The sequence below is a fragment of the Rhipicephalus microplus genome, chromosome 3 (genome assembly GCF_043290135.1).
Source record: "Rhipicephalus microplus isolate Deutch F79 chromosome 3, USDA_Rmic, whole genome shotgun sequence".
Lineage (NCBI taxonomy): Eukaryota > Metazoa > Arthropoda > Arachnida > Ixodida > Ixodidae > Rhipicephalus > Rhipicephalus microplus.
Genome location: NC_134702.1, coordinates 114,356 through 137,438, shown reverse-complemented (window position 1 = coordinate 137,438; position 23,083 = coordinate 114,356). Strand labels below are relative to the sequence as shown.

The following is a 23,083-nucleotide window of genomic DNA, read 5'->3' as shown; positions in this document are numbered from 1 at the left end:
CACGAGCTTCGCCGCAGCCGTCGACTAGCGGGCTCGGCACCATTACCTCAAGAAATGAGCTCGGACGGAGACAACCAGCAACCAGCCGCAAGGACGTCGCCCTACCACTACAGGGAGCCGCGAACCTTCACAGGGAAACCCGGCGATGACGTGGGCGAATGGCTAAGCCACTATCAGCGGGTGAGCCGATCGAACGGTTGGAATGCGGCTAGCCAGCTGTCTCACGTGGGGCTCTTCCTCGATTTCACGGCGCTGGTATGGTTTGAGAACCATGAAGACACATTGACAACCTGGGACCAGTTTGTGGAGGAAATTAAGAAATGCTTTGGAGACCCAGCAACGAAGAAGAAGCGTGCCGAGCAGACGTTGTCGCAGAGGGCTCAAGTCACCGGTGAGACATGCAGAACCTACATTGAAGAGATTCTGAAGTTGTGCAAGTCGGTGGATGCCCACATGACGGAAGAAGACAAGGTGGGCCATATACTCAAGGGCATCGCCGATGACGTCTACCACTTCCTCATTGGCAAGGAGAGCCTGGAATGCGTGGCCGACGTCATTAACCACTGCCGAACCTTCGAGGCTCTTCGCATCACATCGAAGTTCGGACGTCTGGCCAACGTCACGACTGTTGCCACCGTCGATGTCTGCCAAAATTCTCTACCTGCCGACCTTTCCTCCACCATTCGTCAGATTGTACGGGAGGAACTGCGTCGCCATGTCTCTGTTCCCATGCAAGCTGGAGACCCGCAGTGTGATACACTATCCCCAAGCATCAATGCTGCGAGTTTCGACGAGAGCAGTTACTCCACCCGCAGTCCACGGCTGAGGGCTCCGCCACTAACGGCTACTTACGTCGAGTCGTCTTATGCGCCCCGCAGCAGTTATAGCTACGACAGCCAACCGCCTCCGTTTGTGTCCGAGTGGCAACAGTTCCCTGAGCATCCTCTCCACATCGCAGCATTCAATGTGCCTCGGGAACGCCCCGTGTGCTACCAGTGCGGTGTTCGCGGACATATCGCCCGGTTTTGCCCATCGCGACGTCGCCCACGCACGACGTTTTCTGACCGACCAGCGATGCTTGCACGGCGAAGCCAACAGCCTGATTACGCCTACTGGCCTTCGGATTCAACTGCCCAGAAGCACGGGCACCGGCCGAACATCCGCAGTGACTCGCCTGCCTCTGTAAGGAGCTTGACGCCACCCACTACGCGCCAGCGACGGTCCCCATCTCCCCGTCCCCGGCCGCGGCTTTCCTCTCCGCCACCGGGAAACTAGCCGGCGCGGCCGATGGAGGCGAGGTCGCTGGACGTACCGCTTTGCACACAAGTATGCCTCCATTAGTTCACATGCTTCACAACAAGGTTCATGTATTCATTGACGATGTTGCCACGATGGCTCCGGTAGACACCGGTGCAACAGTTTCTGTAATGAGTTTAGTTTTCAAGGAGAGACTTGGCCGCAAGGTTATGTTTTATTGGGATAAATCTTCTACTTTTCGAGCAGTCAGCGGCACGGCTTTGTGCCCAGTAGGTGTGTGCACTGTGTCTGTTTGTGTTGCTGGTAAACCGTTCAAGGCAGAATTCCCAGTGCTCGCTCATTCCACACATGACGTTATCCTTGGAACTGACTTCTTGCAAGAGTGCCGTGCGACTGCCGACTGCGGGGCAGGCGAGGTTCTGTTGTCCGCCCTCGCCCAGCAGCCTCAGCGTAGCGGAGACGACAACCTCGTTGTAGTTAAAGACGCTATTCTACCGGCATGGTCTACTGCCAGCGTGCCCGTTGCTGCTTCGAATGCCGACTCGAGTTTCAGTTCTCCTGATATTGTGATTGAGCCGTTGCCTTTGCCTTGCATGAAGAAAAACATCTTTCTGCCGCGCTGCGTTGTGTCTCTCACCGAAGGAAAAACTTAATTATGGGTAGTTAACTGCTCATCCGAGTCTGTTGTACTACCAGAGGGAATGCGCCTTGCCATGTTTGAAGGGCAGTGCAGTATCTGCATAGGAGCTCTCAGCAATGCGGCAAATTCGGACTATGCTGATGTATCCGGAACGGAATACTAATTTTATAAGATGGTTAGCAAGTCTATTCCCTCGCATAAGCGCAAAGTGTTGGTTACACTGCTGGCCAGGCACGCTAAAGTATTTGATTTTGCACGGAAGTCGCATAGACCTCAGACGCCCAGCACACGCACTCGTCACAAGATCGACACCCGATCTGCGCACCCCCTCAGACAGAAACCTTATCGAGTTTCCGCGTCAGAGCGCAAGGTAATTTCAGAGCAAGTCAGCGAGATGCTAACCTCTGGCGTAATTCAAGAATCGTCAAGTCCCTGGGCCGCGCCTGTTATCTTGGTCAAGAAAACAGATGGGTCCTGGAGGTTCTGCGTTGACTACCGACGTCTCAACTCTGTAACTAAGAAGGACGTGTACCCGCTTCCTCGCATCGATGATGTCATCGACTGCCTGCATTCAGCGTCCTATTTTTCATCGGTGGACTTGCGATCCGGGTATTGGAAGATCCCCATGGATCCGGCTGACAAATAAAAGACGGCCTTTGTTACACCCGACGGTCTGTTTGAGTTTAATGTTATGCCATTCGGCTTGTGTAATGCCCCCGCCACATTTGAAAGATATATGGACACCGTTTTACGGGGCCTCAAATGGGAAATTTGCCTGTGTTACCTGGGCGATGTGGTGATTTTTGGCCGAACATTTGAAGAACATAATCATCGCCTTGACCTCGTTCTAACCTGTCTCGAGGAAGCTGCGCTTACACTGAACTCAAAAAAATGTCGCTTTGGAGAACGTGAAACCTTGGTTCTGGGACACCTGGTGGATAAAAATGGCGTGAGACCGGACCCGCAGAAAGTCGCCGCTGTCGGCAACTTCAAGCAGCCGCAGTCCCCCAGGGAGTTGCGTAGCTTCCTGGGCCTGTGTTCTTACTTTCGTCGATTTGTTCCGAATTTCGCTGATAAAGCACAACCACTGACTGACTTTCTGCAAAAGGATGTCCCTTTCCACTGGACACCGGATTGCGAAGCAGCCTTTCAGCAGCTTCGGTTCACACTGACTTCAGGACCGGTACTTCGCCATTTCGATCCTTCTGCTGAAACGGAAATTCACACAGATGCTAGTGGAATCGGCCTTGGTGTAGTGCTCGTTCAGCGCCATGACAATGCTGAACACGTGGTCGCTTACGCGAGTCGTCCGTTGAGCAAGGCAGAACGAAATTACAGAGTCACAGAACAGGAGTGCCTCGCAGTCGTTTTCGCTGTGCACAAGTTTCGCCCATACATCTTACGGCCGTCGCTTCTCGGTAATCACCGACCATCATTCTCTATGCTGGTTGGTAGGCCTCCGAGACCCATCTGGACGACTGACGCGATGGGCTTTGCGCTTACAAGAGTTCGACTTCACAGTACGCTACAAGAGCGGTAACCGGCACGCAGACGCCGACTGCCTATCGCGCCTTTCTCTACCGACGACTGAGTGCGACGCTGACAACTTCGACCAGTATATCGGCACTATTGCCTCTGAGTTCCCCGATCTCGCGACTTTCCTGTCCGCCCAACAAGAGGACCGCTCCTTAGATTCTCTGTTCGCCTCCGCAAATGAACACGCAAACCCAAGCTCTTTTGTGGTTCATGACGGCGGCCTTTACAAGAAGAATTATTCCGGACAAGGCGCCCGTCTGCTTCTAGTTGTTCCACGCACTTTACGGGCTCACGTCTTTCGGTCCTTACACGACGACGCAACCTGCGGCCACATGGGCTTCGGCAGAACGCTTCGAATCCAGCAAAGGTTCTATTGGCCCAAGATGCGACACGACACGGAAAAATACGTTGCTGGATGCGAACAATGCCAACGACACAAACGTCCCACGGCTACGCCGCCAGGACTTCTCCATCCTGTTCCACCTCCTAACTCTCCCTTCGAGACTGTTGGTGTCGATCTGCTCGGTCCATTTCCACGATCGAGCAGTAACAATCGATGGGTCGTCGTCTGTGTTGACCACCTAACGCGCTACGCAGAAACTGCTGCAATACCTGCTGCAACGGCCATGCACGTGTCGCAGTTTATGCTTCGCTGTACAATTCTCCGCCATGATCCTCCACGCGTTGTCATTAGCGACCACGGACGTCAGTTCGTTGCCGACGTCGTTGAAGAGATCCTGCGTCTGTCTGCCTGCCATTTCCGCCATGCCACACCATATCACCCGCAGACCAATGGTCTCGTAGAGCGCACGAACCGGACTCTCACGAACATGCTGTCTATGTCGATTCTAAGCACAAAAACTGGGACGAAGTGCTACCTTACATCACGTACGCGTACAATACTGCGAAGCATGAGACTACAGGTTACTCTCCATTTTACCTGCTATACGCTCGCTCCCCACGATTTTGTCTCGACACTATACTACCTTTCACACTAGACGTGGAAACATCGATAGCCGAGACGCTCTGCCGCGCAGAAGAAGCCCGTCGCATCGCACGCCTCCGAACCTTGGCATCCCAGCAGCGTTCCAAGAAACGTTACGCCTGCCATCGCTCCGTATCTTATAGTAAGGGGCGATCTTGTGTAGTTATGGACACCAGTCCGCAAACGTGGTTTGTGCCAGAAGTTCTTGGCCCACTATTCCGGTCCATTCGTCATTCTTGACCGCCTCAGCGACGTCACGTACGTAATCTCGAGCATCACAAGCAATGGTCGCCGCTCTAGCAAAACACAATTGACACACGTTGCGCGCCTTAAACCGTGCCACCATCAACCATCTGAGTGACTCGCCCAGAGGGCATCGTCTGCGAACCGGGAAGTGAAACGCGCTAGCGAAGATTCAACGAAGAGGAGGAAGAGACTGGACTGGCTCGCGAGCGACGCTGTTGTTCCTTCGCTGAGCTAAACCTCGGCATTACCCATCTTGTAAATAAACGCGTTCCATCGTCACAATATAACCACATCTTTGTGCAAGCCATTCAGAGACGAGCTGCATAACGAAGGTGTGTAGACTCTAGGGTGTTTTATATTTTAGATTGCTTCCAATGGTGACCATCGGAAAACCATCTAACTTGCATTTCCTCCCCATGTCACGTGGCATATGGACTGCCACATTTTAATGGTCATCCAGTTGGCCATGATTTGCCAATAAATCTGTGGTGGATACCCTGCGAATATGTGTGAGGTTTGACATGCCTCAACCACGACGTGACCATGAGGCACACTGAGCCCACCTCCTTTAAAAAGGGTCAGGCTAGTTCGTACTCCATGATCAGAAACGAGGAAAGAAAAGGCGCAGACAAGCGCTAACTCTTCACTGAGCTTTATCTAACAGAACGAGTAAAGGCACACACGCATCAACGGAACAGTGAGTGTACGAATATGGCAGGTGAATAAAAACCCCAAAATAACCTGGCCGATGTCACCGCATGCATGCACCCATGCCTTCCAAAAATGTCAGAGTGAAATTTACAGGTTGCTCATGCAGAATCCCGCTTTATGTGAGCAGGCTTATGCCACAAAATCTTACTTTGCCTATTCCACTGAACAGATAGACAAGACTGCTAATATTTGTTCTTTCTTGGTTATGTAGCCATTACTCAAAACGTGGATGCCATGACATTGCTTCTCTCCCGTTTACTTTGAGGGGTGTGATGTGTAGACAACTCACCGACAGTCTTGGCACCACTGTGAACAAAAAAAGTGTCTGTTCCACAAACCATTTTATGTCTACCTCATACCAGTGCATAGCCTACGGTTTAAGATGTTCGGAGAGCCCTGTCCTACATTTTATTGGAAGTTGTACTGAAGTGGTGTTCTACAAAAAAGATTTTTTGCATCACTTTATTTGTGGGCATGTTAACTGTCCATGCCTCCAGGAGATCCATGCATAATGAGCGAGCTCTGCCATTGCTCCCTCTTGTTGATGCAATGGAACCCCACTTCTTGTTTTGTGTGGCTTGGATTTGGAACCGTAATCACATCACTTGATCCGAGTTCTGTGGTAGTTCCAAGAATTGCCAGTGATGTAGCTAAGCCCTCCATTGAAGTGCATTTCCTGCAGAAGGATGCTTTAATGCTTTATAGCCATATGCTGGACTTGTTTCAATTCAAACAGCACATCAAGAAAGGACGAGACAACAGAGGTAAAGAGCGCTTCCTTGCCTTGTATAAACGCTCTTCTTATCGCAAAGCCTCTGTTGTCTCGTCTTTTTTTAATCATTTTATACGCTGTCAACATTTTTTTAAAAACTGGACTTGTTTGCAATTTCTGGAGCAGTTAAAGAGGCAGAACACTATAATTATTTCTTGCAGGGACCAAGCGACGGACAAGCATTATCGCAAAGTCAGACATTCTAGGTACAAGCTTTGTTCATGCACTTAGTCTTCAAGGAGCATCTCAACCATGTCCTTTTTCTGGCACTGCGTGTCATCCAGCCTCTGAGCCTGTAAAAGAATCGTGATAATCAATATTGTCAATAAAGCGCTCGTTACAACTCAACCTACAGTTATGCCTCACTATAGCACTCTTTATGAAATGAAACTTGTACTCACTGTTCCCCATCGCATCAGTGTTGGTACACACTTCAAATTGAGAGATTTGTCAGTCCTGAATGGGTTCTTCAAGTCTTTCCAGCTGTGTGCAAAATAATTCACCATCAAAATGGCATCTTGATTTAAATTGTATTTAAAAGGTAATTAATAGATAGTTGAAGAAAAATAAAAACTATGACCTGAGAGCAGTCAGAAACACCAGGTCAATATCAAATGAAGCAAAAAGTCTTTGTAAAATGAAACTTCGGGCGATTAAATGCAAACAGCACCGTTGTCTACCAAAACCGATCCTGGAAGCAGGCCCATAGCCAGGGATTTCTTAAAGGGGGAAGGGGGGCAGCTACATTCCCCTCCATCCGAAATTCAAAGTAATCCTAGGGCACCCTTCCCCGACCACGGGCCTGCGTAGAAGTAAAAATAGCTACTTTTTCACTCCTCAAATATAGCATGTTCCAAACTTGACGCACTTTTGACCCACCAATGTGTGTGTGCATGCACATGTGTCTGCGACTCTTGAAGGTTGTCGGCTGAAGATGAAAAGTGCGTGTGAAATAAAAAAAAGTAAGGCCACGGCACATCTCTCATTTGTAGTGCAGCACAAGTCGACAGGAGAAAGAGTTGGCAGCCAATTGATTCATCAACCGCATGTCATCAGCAAAGCCCTCAGCAAGACACCTTGAAACCACACAAGTGGATCCCTGCTGCAACTAGCAACACCATGGGGAAACCTTGGAATCTCAAACTACACTTAATCGGCATACGGTGGACAGGTGCAGGATTGGTTCGGACAATTTTACTTACTGCCACATCATTGCTGAAATGGGACACGGCTGCAAATTTCAATGACTACATCGCTAATGAGGCATTCCAATTTTACCTCGCATATCTTTGAAAACAACAAATCATGACGAAAAAAATGACACTCATTTTAAAGTATAGATGAACACCATACAACATACGACCAGATTTTAACTCACTCATCACGTTAACAGGCAGTCTGTGTTGCAAGCATTTCTGCCAAATGAGTCACATATTGGAAAGTCTTCGACGATTGCGCTGTCTTATCAATCTTCTGAATATACCAAGTGCATTTAAATGCCGACATAGAATTTCAAATTTCCAACAGGCAAAGTAAAACCTCTGACAAATGCAACCGTGCCATGTTCCCAAAAGTTTCCCATATTGAAAAAAATCGGTACCAGATGCAGTTGACTCATTTATCTTATTTCATAATGCTTACTAGAAGCCTGAAAATGTTGCCAAGGGCACGAAATATAGCTGATGCGTCGGGAACATACCCAACCCCTACACCACGTCCAGTCTAATGGGGTTCTTCAATCACAGAGCTTTATTTTAATTCAGCAGCTACGTAACATTACCAACTGTCGCAATCAGAATATAGCTGAACTGTAGCACATTGTCTAATGCCTAACCACCTTATAGGTGAAGCAATATGAAGTCACCCTCACTATTGATCAGCAAAAGTCTCTGTTGCTTCTGATTACATGGAGCAGGCATACTTCTTGCCAGCACATTACACTGAAACCACTAACAGTGCATGCTTAACTAAAGAGGAGGAACACTCACTGTTATTTAAAACAGGCAAACTACTCACTCCCCTTTAAGTACCCCCCCCCCCCCCCCCCCTTCGAAACGGATTTCAGATTTCTTCAAAGCTCTAGCTGTTGAAATGGTGTGTTTTACAGACAGGAGTTGACTCGACAAAATAGCGGAAGTCGATGCAGGCCGACAATCACAGTGCATAGTCTTTTCTCTACTCAAGCTCCACTGCCCTCGTTACAATCACTCCAGTGCCAAGAGGGAGCCATCCTGGCGACCTAAGGTACACAAAAGGGTCATGTTACTGCTTGAGCAAAGTGACATGTACTATTTCTTGTCTATCACAATGCTTGTCCAGAGATGCATCCAGCGGCTCTACGAGTTAGTTGACTGGTAATGTTTGGTGCACTGCCCAATAGGGATCATTGTACCTCGAAGAAAGCTTTTGGGAGAGTCCTGGAGGAGTAGATGGAAACCGCAACCTCACCAATGAATTAGGAGCTAAGCACGCAGGCTTAGTTAATGCATCGTGGCAATGTTTTTGGTGTGTCTGGTCTTGTAATGGGAATGCACAGGCAAGCTTGTGATATTCTTCAGCATGTCGGTCGTCCTTTGCCATGGGCACCTGCCAGTACCTGAAGCGTAAAATCTAATGAAGAAAAGGCCTCTGCTCGTTGTAGGCAGTCTAAGACATCATATACTTCTGTGCGTGTTACTTTGCGAAGTCAGCAGTAGTCAATGGAGAACCCGATAGACTCGTCTCTCTTTTTTTTTTTATGAGAACTACCGGTGAAGCCCAGAAACTGTCGGAGGACTTAACGATGTCATGTTTCAACATGTCGTCCACTTGCTTATTGATGGGCCTACTACTGAAAGCTGGGCATATTAAAGCTGTAGTACAGGTGCTCGAAACAGTATGGATGCTTTTATTGATGAAATGACATTTCTGAAAAAGCCTGTGAAAAATACAAAATGGAACCCTAGCACTTATATGCAAGGCCTTTTAGAGGACATTTACTGCAACAGCGATTAGGAACTTGGATGTTCTGGTGGTAAAAATTATGAAAAAGCTCTTCTGGATGAAAATCGATAGATGAAGCATATTTAAGAAAAAGTGTCAATGCATTCCCACTGTTCACATGCTCTTCTATAGAAAAAAAAAAAAAGATTGTGATGTACAAAAATAGATGCGACATTCTGGCGGCACATTTATTTATTTATTTGCAGTTATTAGTGAAAAGTGCTTTAATTACGGGTAGTGCGACTCTCAAAACGAGCTATCGGCAGTGTCCTGGAAAGGACAACACCCGCCGATGAATCACCACAACACTTACACGCTACCGAGTGGCCTAGACGTCACGAGCCTTTGCGGAGAGCACGTTTTGTTGTTTAGCCGACTTGGACAACAGAAGCTGTGTCAAAACATCGAGCATAGCATCGTGGATTTTTCGGGACGCACATGCAACGGCTGTACATTCAGCGGAATCATTCTAGGTACGTGACTGTGACTTTGGTGGCCCCAAAAACAAGCTGCATGTGTTTTGACGCTGGCTATTGCAGGTGATAGATGCCCCCAAGTCCAAGACTTCTTGGCGCGATTTCCGTTCATAATGATACATGTATAGAACTGCGACTCTGGCACAAGCGCTAAAATAACGCCCAAAAAGAGGAAGACGACAACGTTGTTGTTGTGGGTTGAACTGCCCAGTTGGTCTGCCACACTGTACACTCTGCGCAGCGTTAGCTATCCCGCTGTCAACAAATAGCGCGTAACATCTTTTTTAGTGGAGGTGCGGGCTCTTCAGTCAACCCGGCTCCGAAAATCTGCAGTGGACACCACCTTTGTCCAGCCGTGACGCCTGAAACTGCCACCCAGGCCTCGCAGTATGTGCCAGCTCAGTCACCTGTGATTCCTCTCATCTTCTGGACCCTGGAACGTTTTGTGGTATCAACAGCATGGACGTCGATGAATGGCTCATGTTTTTCGAGCAAGTATGCTGACAAAGCAAGTGCTTCTCTTGCTCTCATGTTGGGCACATCTTTCATCATTGCCGCAACAGATGGTCTTCCCGGCCAAACTTTCCAAATGACCAATGTTAAAATCCTGGACAGTATTCACAACACACTTTCATGGAAGACCCTTCAAAACCCTTCTCTCACCGTTCATATCCACTCTTCGAACCATCTTACGCTGACGTCGCACAGAGAAAATGGTCTAGCCACTCGCCGTCACCTCAGAATCGCCCGTTACTCTCACTCTTCAGTGCAACCATTCTCTGTCACCGGCTTATTCTGGTCATCCCCCAAGAAACTGATAACTGCAGCTCCTGGAGGTGGTGCTGCGTTGACGACTAGGATCGCAAACTTTCAACCGACTAGAAATTCAAGACGCAATTCACTTCGCGTGCTCCTTGATGGTTTAGCCATTACTGCTCTGATTGACACTGGTGCCCAAGTATCCATTATGAGTGCTAAGCTTCGATCTCGACTAAAGAACGTTCTCACACCTGCTACATTGTCTACTGTGTGAGTAGCCAACAGAAGCCAAATATCAGTGCTTGGCATGTGCACTGCCAGTGTTACTGTTGACGGTCACCACACTTCCGTCCTCTTCGCAGTTCTCTATGCGTGCCCACACAATGGCATCCCTAAAATTGATTCTCTAACTTCTCACTCCGCTCTCATAAATTGTTCCACCAGCATCTTACAGCTCGAGTAGCCTTTGTGCTCCGATTTTGCACCTATAGGTCGCACTTGGCTATGATCCGTGGTCTCTCTACGGATACCGCCCCAGGCTGCTATATACGTCCCTGTGTCGCCCTTTTCCGTCCGTTCATAATGGAGATTATCTCGTGCCTCCACACTTTGACTTGACCCTTATGGACAACATTGCACTTCCACATACCATAGTGTTTGTTCCTAACAACACAACGCTATTTCCTGTTCTCAACCTCTCCACGTCAACCGAAGTCCTTCCTCAAGACATAACTTTAGCCAAACTTTCCACCGTGAAGGAATGTACGATTTCTTCTTTCACCTCTGATTATGGCGAAAACTGTCATCACCCCTCAAAATAAGGCATTCCTGAACAAAATGATATCCGGCGACCTGTTACCTGTCAAGTTGAAGCGGAATGTGGTGTTCTATTTTCTTACCTGAATATCTTTGACATTGACGACTGTCCCCTGGGTCGCACAAGCACCGTAGCTCACTGTATCAACACTGGCAACGTGAGTCCACTTCACAAACGCCCTTACCGTGTTTCGCATGCTGAGCACCCAGTTATACCGAAGGAGGTCAACTAAATGCTCAGAAAAGACAACATATAGCCTTCATCTAGTCCTTGGGCATTCCCTGTGGTCTTAGTGAAAAAGAAGGATAACAGCTGGCTCATTCGCGTCGACTATTGCCACCTAATCAGATCACCAAGAAGAATGTCTGTCCTCCACCTAGAATGGATGACGCGCTCGACTGCCTCCACGGTGCGAAGTATTTCTCGTCCATTGATTTTCTATCCAAATACTGGAAAATTTCGGTTGACCACCGGGACCGCGAGAAAACAGCATTTAAAGTATGCTTTTTGGGTTGTGCGGGACCGCGAGAAAACAGCATTTAAAGTATGCTTTTTGGGTTGTGCAATGCTTCGGCTACCTTTGAGTGTATGATGGACTCTCTTCTCCGCAAATTCAAATGGTCGACCTGCCTGTGCTATCTGGATGATGTCATAGTTTTTCCCCCACCTTTGAAAGCCACCTGCCTCATCTCTCGGCCATTTTTGACATTTCGTTGTGCTGGCCTTCAACGCCAATTCAATATGAACGACGGCAGATTAAACTACTCGGCCACCTTGTTGACGCCACCGGTGTACGACCCGACCCTGACAACTGTCCGCGAATTCCCAGTTTCGTGATCCATACAAGAAGTTCGCAGCTTTATTGGGCTCTGCTCATACTTCCGCCGTTATGTCACGAACTTCACAGATATGGCTCGGCCCCATACTAATCTTATCAAAAGAATGTAGCCTTTATCTGGGGTAAATACCAAGACCATTCCTTCGCGTCGCTGATTTCCTCTCTCACATCACATGTGTTGGCTCATTTTGATCTAGCTTCTCGGACAGAGCTTCGCACCTATGCAAGTGGCCATGGCATTGGCACGATACTCGCTCAGGTACAGAATGGTACGAACCATGTGATAGCCTGTGCTAGTCATCTTTTGTCGCAGATGGGACAAAATTATTCTACCACTGAGCGGGAATGCTTAGCCCTTGTCTGGGCCATCACGAAATTTCGTCCATACTTATACGGTCGTCCGTTCGCAGTCATCACAGGCCATCATGTGCTTTGCTTGCTGTCAACACTTAAGGACCCTATAGGAAGACTCGGCCGTTGGCCACTAAGATTAAAAGAGTACACGTCCTCAGTTGTGTACAAATCTGGCGATCCGCACACTGATGCCGACTGCATATCAGACACCCCGTCGATCCACCCAACTTCACTAATTTGGAATCCGATGACTGCATCTTAGCCAGCACTGACTTTCTGCACGGGGGGGGGGGATGAACAACATCGAGATGAGATCAATCGCTGCTCTCCATCATTGACCGCCTCCAATTGGACATACTGGCCCTTCCCTTTGCAGGTTCCCGCTTGAAGACAACATTTTGTACCACTGCAACCTACACCTTCATGGGGTGCAATCACCTGCGCGAGGATGTTCTACAATAATTTCACGACTCTCCAACTTCTGGACATTTAGGTGTCTTCAGAACCTACGACTGCGTTCGATGCTGAGTATACGGGAAGGGTCTTTATCGCTCTGTTCGCCGTTATGTTGCAGCTTGCGACCTCTACCAGCACCGAAAAAAGCCTACGACTCCCTCATCGAAGTGCCAGCCCAGCCATTTTATCAAGTGGGGTAGGATTCGCTAGGTCCCTTTCCTACTTCGACAAATGGAAACAAATGGGTGGCCGTAGCAACCGATAATGCCACTCGGTGTGCAATCACTCGAGCGCTACCGACCAGCTGCACCACTGATGTTGCAGACTTCCTGCTCTATGACATTCTCCAGCATGGCGCTCAGTCTAACTTGCTCACAGATCGTGGTTGCTGCTTCCTATCTCGCGTGATTGATGATCTACTTTGATGTTGAGACCTGTCACAACTTCACCACGTTTTACCACCCTCAGACTAACGATAGTTCTAGCGCGAAAATAGAACGATGACAAAGAGTTCTCACGCATACCAACTAGCCCAAACTGCCACACTTCTCGGACTGACGGCCTTACAGAGCACCTCACCGCACACAGACAGACATGCTTTCTACGTACGTATCTAGCAATCACACTGATTGTGACTTAGCTCTGCTGTTTGTCACCTTCACCTACAACTTATCGCGTCATGAAACAGCTGGCCACTTGCCATTTTATCTACTACTCTTCAGCCGTCATTCCTTACTACGCTTAGACACTCTGCTTCTGGCTGACTTCACTTCGTACGATCAAGGTGTTGTCACCCATGCTCTCATGGCATGCGCAGAGGCCCACGCTCAGTTATCATCCTCACAGAGAGCGCAGAAGTCTTTACAATTGTCGACATAGGGATGCTTTTTTTTCGGCGGGCTTTCTTGTTCTACTGTGGCTTCCATCTCGATGTCTTGGCCTCTGCGATAAATTATTATCGCGCTACGTTGGGCCCTTATTCATCTGGTCACACCTATCACTTATGAGAATTCCGTGACAAGAAGCTCATCGCCTGTTACACCCAAAACCAAAGTAGTCCAAGTTTCTAATCTTAAGCCCTACTATGGTGACTCGCCAATTTAACAGGCACTGAGACAGTGCCTTACCGGACGGGGTATTGACACGTGGTTGAAACTGGCGCTAAAACGACACCCAAAAAAAAGGTAGACGACAACGTTGTGGGTTGAACTCTCGAGCTGCCCAGTCGGTCTGCGATACTGTGTGCTCTACACAGCGTTAGCTAGTCCCGCTTTGTACGAATAAATTTTCTCCGTAACGATACTATCAGGATGGCATAGTAAATCTGATTTGGCGTAAGAGTGCAATCGCTGACAAATTCATCTTTGAAATATCACAAAGTGCATCTAGATATCTGTATTTCAAGCTTCCAACCCATATCTCTGTATTATGGAATACCTTTCTGGGTATCTCTGCCCAGCCTTGATCTAAAGGCTGAGAAAACTAACACAATCATAAGCAATTATAGAGTGTCTATAGCAAATATACTGCTTTGATTGAGAGAGTGAGCTGCATGCACTGCTCAACTTGCTTAAGGCACATTTTGCAGCGACACCACAAAGCCAGCAATAAATAGGGATGGCCAAGAGTTATGCATAACTTAATTGTTTGGAGACTTACATTGCTCTTTCAATATAGCATGTGATCAGTGTCGTTTCTTTTGGAGCCTTTTCCAGTGCTTCTGCCAGAATGGGTTTTGCTGCAGAATAGAGTAGATTGCAAGCTTTAAAATAAAAGAAACACAGTAGTCAGCTTTGTACTATCATGACTGCACAAAAATATGAAGAAGCATAAAGCTTAAGATAACACAGAGGTGCGTTCATTTTAAAAGATGGACACAAGAAAGAAGTCACAACCTATTGTCCTTGACAGACGGGACAGGTGCTCCATTCATTTTTTGATGAATACAGACTAATAAATTTACAATACAAAAAGAGCTCCTGTAGTGTCCAGTAGCATAGCCAGAAATTTCTTTGGGCCCCCACTCCAGATTACCATTGCTCCTTTGAACATTATCGTGTTTGTTGGTTGTTAGTGCCCCAAAATAAACATTTCACGACAAGGGTGACCATGTGGCAACTTTCAAATGAGTGATTGCACTTTTGGATGCTGAAATATAGCCATAGACAGTAAAAAGTTCATCACGATACTATCAGTTAAGGGCTAAATGTGTACTATGTGTATGTCCTATTCTTAATCCATTAAGTGTTACTTCTGTGCGGTGTGACTTGAATGTTGGTGGCCAATTTCTGAAACGCGGCTTGATGAGATGAATTTTATTTTGTGTTTGCCTATCCCATAGTCGCAGCCGATAATTCTTGAGCTTTCCTTTAAGGAAAAGCTTGAGGTAAAGTGCAGGCACAGTTGTGAATGTACTGGCTGTAGTGCTTGTGAGCGGGAGCAGCTAGCTGGTCCGCCAACACGTTTCCTTGAATCTTGCACGGTCCTGGCAACCAGCAAACTATGACATACTATTTTTGTACGTATATCATGCATAAAAGTGAGTAAACAAGAAGAACAAATTTTGTGAGTTTTTTAAGAATTTTTTTCAGAGCTTACAAAATTTGTGTACCATTGCTTTTGACAGTTTTAATTCTTTTATATGTCCGATGGTCGATAATATCACGTATGCCTCTGCTGTGAAGATGCTTGTATTGGGGTGCAGAATGCCTACATCCGAAAAGGATAGACCAATCGCTGCATAAGACACAAAGTCTGAGATTTTGAGGCATCGGTAAAGAATTCAGGAAAAGTGCATTTGTGCAGGAGTTCCTGGAAGTGTGTATGGATATGTGCTGCAGGCGCGTGCTTAGTAACTTACACGAAGGATACATCGCAGTCTATGAACTTCCATAGTGGGAGAAAGCAGCGAGGGTCACCAGACAGTGTTCGAGAATGGGGCGCCCATTTCCTGAGCTAGGCCCCCCATACGCGGTGAGTACGGCTGTTGGGCGGTTGTCATACAAGGCTGAACTTACATCAATTAAAGAGTTTGAAGGGTGTTCCATGTCTCCGTTCACTTTCAGAAAATACACAAAGGCGGTGTAGATCTCTACAGGTGGATTGACCACTCATTCAATTCAGCGTAGAGGCTTTGTACGGGGCTGGCACAAAAAGTGCCCAAAAAAAGGTGATTGATACATTATCACTCCGTAGTCACAGCATGTGCGTATGAGGCTTATAGACATTCATCAGACAGTTCTCGTCACCACCCCATGCAGTGCATGACAACAATTTCAGAATATTCATGGCATCTAAGCATACTCTTTTTTATATACTTGATGTTAGGTATGAAAGATAGCGTGGTCAGGAAGACAAGACAGTGGCGGAGAGGGCTCAGAATGCAGCAGCAGCACGACTTGCCGCCAAGGCCCTGCGGTGCGAGCGTGCAAGGCCGAATAGACACATACGCTCTCCAGTGCATTTTATACAAGCATCCCACTACCATCAGGGGCACATATATAGACTTCACTTTCTTGAACTTTTCACTACATCCTACAACTCGTGACCCTCTGGCTTTGCACAAACATGTTGGAAGCACACTGCGTTCAGTACTTTCAAGCCAGCACAAACACGTTCCAAACCTGCTAGCACGAGGCTGTAAGTGTCGCCATGAACCCCCGACTTTGATGATGATTGAACAGAGAGGATTGAGGGCTTAGCTCCATCATTATCATTCACTTGCTTGATATGCCGGAATTTTCTCCAAGGTGCTTCTAGAATTTACCAGTCTCTTCTCACGTCTTGGGGCTTATTTGCATTTTTCCACCAGACGTAGTTCAACATCAGTGTTGAAGTCAAGAGTGAATCAACATTAATCATGCACTAGAACATGCAATCAACTGAATGGCGACTACCCAAGAAAAGTAAATAGGTCGTTTCATTCATTGTTGCACGTATTTTAACAAATAAATAATGATTCGACATTTTTTACTCCACTTTAAATTTGATTAATTTCGGTTTTGTGGAGCGCAACAGACAAGTTCAGCCTTACGAAGCTTCGTCCCGAGAAGGACGCTCCTGTCGCATGGCATGGCTAGAAGGGCCCAAGCATGGCTGCGCACCACAGAAGACATATCTAGCACGGCTTAGTGCCTTTAGACATGCTTCAGAAAAAGTGTCCAGAAATCCTGAACATAAAGGCATCATTTTTATGTGGTGGCAGACATCTTAAATGCCTAGCTTTTTTATAAATAAAGAAGTTGGGCAGTCGAAGTGTTCCTTGCTGCTCTGAGATTTAAAAAATAAATGGCCGCTGTCTCCTCCCCCCTTTGTCGTGACGAAATACGAATTTCACCGAAGCACCTGAAAACTGCAGAACGACGCAATCGCGCTCTTGCAATCCCAATTTCGGCAGACATCGGCAGTGTATTTCGAAAGCCCGCGCCTATTTGGGCGAGATCGGGCTATAGAAGGCAGCACCATTCCCGCGCAAGTGTGGATAGGCGGTCGGCGGCCGGCGCGTATACAAATACACGCAGCGGCGCTTCGTTGCGCGCGGTCTGAGCAGATTGTCAGTGGGTAAGATGCCTTGACTACAGTTCACTGTTAAGATCTACGCTCTTCTCTACTGAATCAGTGCACGACACCTATGCAACGTTAACATTACCCGTGAGTAAAACGCACTCTGCCTTCCATAGGGATGATCGTCGTTCTGGGCGACTTTTCATGCCTTCACACTAAATCACGCCTTTGCTGTGTCGTTTGTACGAGGTTAGCTTGTGTTCCACCTGCTTGCGTTTCTCCTCCAGTTCAGCTCGCTTTCGAGGATGGAAGCGACGGCCATCCTTGAAAGAGAGCCGAACTGGAGGAGAAGGTTATTACTCGAGTCGTGGCACATACAGAGGTCAGTCCATAACATCAACCGCTCTCTCGGAACCCTTCCCCCAGAGTATACACGTGGACTGTGCTCCACGGCAAAACGAGAGAGAAAGAGAGAGGGGGTTCATTATCCACCCCACCGCTGCTATGTAGTCTCCGCAATCACCCCAGAGAAAGGAACCAAGTCGGTTTTGAAACGTCGGATTTCTTCAAAACTTTTGGTTGAAGTAAAAATCTCCCATAAGGCATGCCATCTGAATAAACTTTCAACGCCTGGGCTCTCTAAAGCATTTTCAAATCTAAGCACGCGGTGGCACACGGTAAATCTGTTTTAATAAGTACAGTGTAAGTACCGAAGTCTCACAGTTCTTGTGATAGTAATATTTCTATGTAGTGGTACCACAGCCAGATGAACACAACTGAGGCATCTCGCATGATCGATAAACTACGGTGCGGCAGTTGTACACCTGCCACCAGCGCGCAGTGCATGACCTAGGAGCCTTTTTTTTTTGTACAATAGATTCTTTATAAAACGCTGCATTCACACACCATTAATAGTCCTCATGCTTGGGAGGATGCCAAGAGCATTTTGCAATGTGCTTGAAACAGAAGGCAGCACCAACTCTGAAATTATTCTGGTGAATGGAGGGTACGATGACATTACACAGCACTCCGGAAAGTTGCACTCGCATTAGCATTAGCAGACTGCATTAGCAGCCAAGCAAGACCAAATGCCTTTGTGTGTCGTTTCAGGCATACGTAGAAACAGTTACACTCGTGCTGACATGATCGAACAAACCATACTTTCAGAACGTGCATGACGTACACGCACATAGAAACACGACGTGGCTACCAGACAACGCAAGGAGCAATCCACACTTCACCGTTTCAGCCAGTCGCCGCCAGGCTGCAATTCTGCTTCATCTCGCGGCCAATAGTGCAGGCATATTATCCTGGAAAAAAAAGTTGCCGGCAGTTTTTTCTTCATTGGCTCCGCATGACCATGTGGCTTTTCTGTCGGCTCATTTATGGGGAGCCTTTCATGCTGGTAATACATATGCCAGCAAAATAAGTGCTGCACGTGTAGTGCCGGCGGCTGGCATAGGCACCGCACACTGACCAGAGGGAGCTGCGTTACCTCGACCCAAGAGGCCCTTGTGAGACGAGCGAGGTCAGCGGCCCGTGCCAATAGGATCCCGGACAAAGGATCCCACTCACGGACATTCCTTCCTCGGTCACAAATAAATGTTTTATACTCTCTCTCTCGTCTCTAAGTTTCTGACATTCGCCGTTAGGAGCACACAAAAAAAGGGACACATGATTTGATCATTTGCAACAGTACTGAGAAGTGTGAAGGGCAAATAACATGGAAGGTAGGAAGGCTGCAGTCAACGATTGATTATGCACTGATGTCACATAGGACGTATGATAAGCTCAGGGGAATGCACATAGATGAAGGTGGCTCCAGAAGTCTGGGTTGTGATCACAAACGTATCAAGCTAAGTTTTGGAAGAGCAGCGAAAGTGTGAAGGAGACAAGATGAGCAACTACAGGAAAATTTTCATTCACAAAGGCAAATGAAAATTGCTACTAAACAAATTGAGAAAGTGATCACTGAGGATAATAAAGCAGTGTGGACATACACAAATCTAATTAGACTGTTTGAGCTAGAGCTTGCTAAGGCTCGTGACAAGTCACCCCGGAAAAGAAGACACAAACCCAAGAGTTGGTGGGATGAGGAAGTTAAAAGAGCCATAGCAAAACGTCAGGAAGCCTCTAGAGAACACAGACATGCTAAGCAGCGGGGTGAACAGACAGATGATGTAGAAAGAAAACGGGACATCTTTCTGAACTCTTGAAGGGAAGCATCCCTCCTGATCAATGAAGAGATTAGAAGAAAGGGTGCTCAGTGGCTGGCAGAAGAACATAAAAAGGATAGAAAGGCAGCTGCCAAATTTTGGAACCATCTAAACTCCCTAAGAAATGAAACAAGCCTAGAGCAGAGGTTCGTGACTACAGCTCAAAATGCTAGGCTAGGAGGGGACGAAGCTGTTAAATATATAAGAACAAGGGTGACAGAAAAATTTCAACAAAAAAGTGCCTTATGCAACACAATAGGCAAAGATGGGTAAGTGGCGCAATGGCTCCATTTTCACAACCAGAGTGGGAAAGGGCTGAGAAGAGGGTTCAAAGTAGTACATCAACAAGCCCAGATGGCATTCCAATTATGCTGATAGTGACATTGGGTCCGAAGTCTGAACCGACTTTGAGAGAGGCAGTCAGCAGAACAAGAATTGGTGGTGAGGTCCCCGATGGATGGAAACTTAGCAAGATGAGCATGATCTATAAAGGAAAGGGCGACAAAGCTGACATAAACAACTACCGTCTTATAACAGTGACATCAGTGGTCTACAGGCTGGCGATGCAGATTATAAAGGAAAAACTGCAGGCATGGATAGAGGATGAGGGGGTGCTGGGAGAACTGCAGAATGGGTTTCGGAAACACAGGAGGTTGGAAGACAATCTGTTCTCACTGACGCAGTGCATCGAAATAGCAGAAAAGGAACACAGGCCCCTATGACTAGCATTTTTGGATATCAAGGGAGCGTACGATAGCGTGGCTCAAGAGGAATTTTGGGGAATACTAGACACACTAGGCGTGGAAGATGTAGTCACTAATCTTTTAGATGGTATGTATAAAGGTAACAAGGTAATTATAAAGTGGAAAAAACAGGTATCCAAGCCTGCAGAGGTAAAATGGGGGCTTAGGCAGGGGTGTTCCCTGTCACGCTTATTATTCATGATGTACCTACAAGGATTAGAGGCCAAATTAGAGGGAAGTGGACTGGGCTTCAACCTTTCTTTCGTCAAACAAGGAAAACTCATTGAACAAGCACTACCAGCACTGATGTACACAGATGATATAGTACTAATGGCCGACAACAAGGAAGATTTGCAGAGATTGGTGGACATCTGCGGTAATGAGGGAGATTGGTTAGATTTCAGATTAAGTAAGGAAAAATCAGCAGTCATGATTTTGAATGAGAATGAAGGTAGCGAGTTTACAATACAGGAGGTCACACTAGAGATAACAGATAAGTACAAATATCCGGGCATATGGATAAGCAATGGGGCCGAGTACCTAAAGGAACACGAAATATACGTGGCGACTAAAAGTAACAGGAATGCAGCGGTAATGAAAAACAGGGCACTGTGGAATTACAATAGGTATGATGTTGTGAGAGGAATATGAAAAGGGGTCATGGTTCCTGGTCTGAAGTTCGGCAATGTGGTCTTGTGCATGAGATCAGAAGTTCAAGCAAGATTAGAAATAGAAATTAAGCGACGTGGAATAGGTAGGCTTGCCTTAGGAGCTCACGGGAATACACCAAATCAGAGAGTACAAGGTGATATGGGATGGACATCATTTGAGGGCAGGGAAACTAGCAGCAAGATAAAATTTGAGAAGCAATTGAGAGAAATGAGGGAGGAGCGTTGGGCTAGGAAGGTATTCAGCTACTTGTACATAAATAATGTCGATACAAAATGAAGGAAGCGAACCAGAAAATTGACTGGTCAATACTTCGAAAAAGCAGGCGGACAAACCAAAAATAATTATCGGTTAAGAAGAAGGTGAAGGAAGTTGAGACCGATATGTGGAGAATTGGCATGGTTAAGAAGTCTGCACTAGAGATCTATCGAACTTTTAAGCAGGAAATTGCCAAGGAAAGGATCTATGATAATACTCGGGGTAGTTCTCTACTGTTTGAGGCCAGGACGAGAGTATTGCAAACCAAGACATATCGGGCCAAATACGAAGGGGTAGACACGGTATACAGTGCGTGTGGAAAGGAAGAAGAAACTGCCGAACACTTGATAATGTTCTGTAAATGGCTTCACCCTATAGTTCAGGATGACGGCACAGAGTTTTCCAAAGCACTGGGGTTTAGGGACAGGGAGGGCAAAGTAGACTTTAAGCGGGTAGAATTAACTAGAAGGAGGTTATCTGATTGGTGGCTAAAGTCAAGGCACGAGTGAAAATTAAACCCTTCACTGCAAAGTACGAATCCTCAACCTCACTATTTAAAGGGAAAAAATATGTAAATCTAGTTTTTGGTTCATTATGTATTACGGCTTGGTGGCGCTAGCCACCGCTCGATCTAAAGGGTACAGCCACATCCATCCATCCATCTATCCGTGCTCGCGTCCCTAATGTATCCCGGACACAATTCGCTCGCGTCGCGTTCCATTTTCACCGAGGCCGTCTCAAGTTTTTTTTTTTTTAATCCTCTAGGCTATGTATTCTGGCGCTGTAGTCAAACTGGAAAACTCGACTGAACGGTGCCTATAACATAACAGAAGCCAGCAACTTATTAGCGCCTTGCTGTATTTTAAGCTTTCAAACAGTCATTTAGCTCTCCGACATTTCGCAACAGCCATTACCAGCTTCACCCTCAAGGCAAGTCGATAGAGTCGAGCCCGCGTCTAAGCATTTGCCTTATCCTAGTGCCGGGGGACCTGGATACTCCGCCTTAACCCCGTCGCTATCCCCCTCGTTAAAAATTTATTGTAACTTCCACAACAATCTCGATCCATCTGAAGATGTCTGCAAGATATCACAAGCTTTATTGACGCAGTAGCCTACAAATTATCGCAGTTACCTTAGGATTTTCCACGGATATGATTATGTGACATTTAACACATTCGGTATAATGCACGTAATTCGCAAATTTCTTCGGCTTCTGGGATCATCGCAACGCTCAGTTTGTAGCTGATAGAAACGTAATGGTGCGGTAATACCTGCAACGCAGTCAGGGCACCAGCTTTTGCCGCTATCATCTTCCGATCCTGTGAAGAGACACAGCACCAAATCCTGATTTTCTTTCGTGTCTTTGGGTCTTAAAGACTTGATTGCAGCTTGAAACTCTTCGAAAGACTTTGCGACAATTTTTTTCACCATGTCCTCAAGCGAAAAGACAGTCAACGTACAGTTACAGTCCTTGGAACTCCTACAGAAGTACAGTGCAGGCCACTCGAAGTCGGAATGTACGCCCACCACCACAGAACACCTGTAATACCTGCAACGCACGGCACTTCAACGAGCATGGGAATGATGGGTAGTACACACATTTGTCTAATTTTCGTACTTCTGGCCTGCTTCTGGCTCCGTGTGTGTTCGTGTGGCTTAGAGCTGTTTTTTCACAAAAACATAAATTAGCAAATGTTCACAGTTTGTGCTTCACAACCTTATTTTTTTAAGTTTGCTATTTTGAATCAAGTGCGTAAGTTTAAAAGGGTTTGTTATTTCTTTCAAAACAAAACCGAAACACAGCAATAAACAAAGCCGCAAGTACGATTCGCCGCCCGCAAGTACGAAGACTAGGCAAATGTGTG

The 23,083-nt window shown here is 46.8% G+C and overlaps 1 protein-coding gene across 2 annotated transcripts; it reads right to left on the bottom strand.

The window, feature by feature from the left end:
* Positions 1-5,300: 5,300 nt before the first annotated feature.
* LOC119184656 (thioredoxin domain-containing protein 17) lies at positions 5,301-22,827 on the bottom strand. 2 transcript variants are annotated; one of them, XM_075888701.1, is made up of 5 exons: positions 22,490-22,827; positions 14,489-14,567; positions 6,549-6,630; positions 6,375-6,440; positions 5,301-6,051 (listed from the first exon to the last, which is right to left on the bottom strand). In XM_075888701.1, the coding sequence occupies exons 1-4, from the start codon at positions 22,647-22,649 to the stop codon at positions 6,375-6,377; spliced, it is 387 nt and encodes a 128-aa protein (XP_075744816.1). In that variant the 5' UTR covers positions 22,650-22,827; the 3' UTR covers positions 5,301-6,051. The 2 variants fall into 2 exon arrangements, with proteins under 2 accessions (XP_075744816.1, XP_037289877.1); XM_037433980.2 differs by having other exon boundaries at positions 5,301-6,440; positions 22,490-22,826.
* Between the last annotated feature and the right edge of the window lie 256 nt (positions 22,828-23,083).

Coding starts and splice junctions, on each gene's coding strand:
- LOC119184656 (XM_075888701.1), bottom strand. CDS start 22,649: ATGGTGAAAAAAATTGTCGCAAAGTCTTTCGAAGAGTTTCAAGCTGCA. Junction 14,568..22,489: donor GTGCCCTGACTGCGTTGCAG/GTATTACCGCAC, acceptor TCTATTCTGCAG/CAAAACCCATTCTGGCAGAA. Junction 6,631..14,488: donor TGCTATATTGAAAGAGCAAT/GTAAGTCTCCAA, acceptor TTTTGCACACAG/CTGGAAAGACTTGAAGAACC.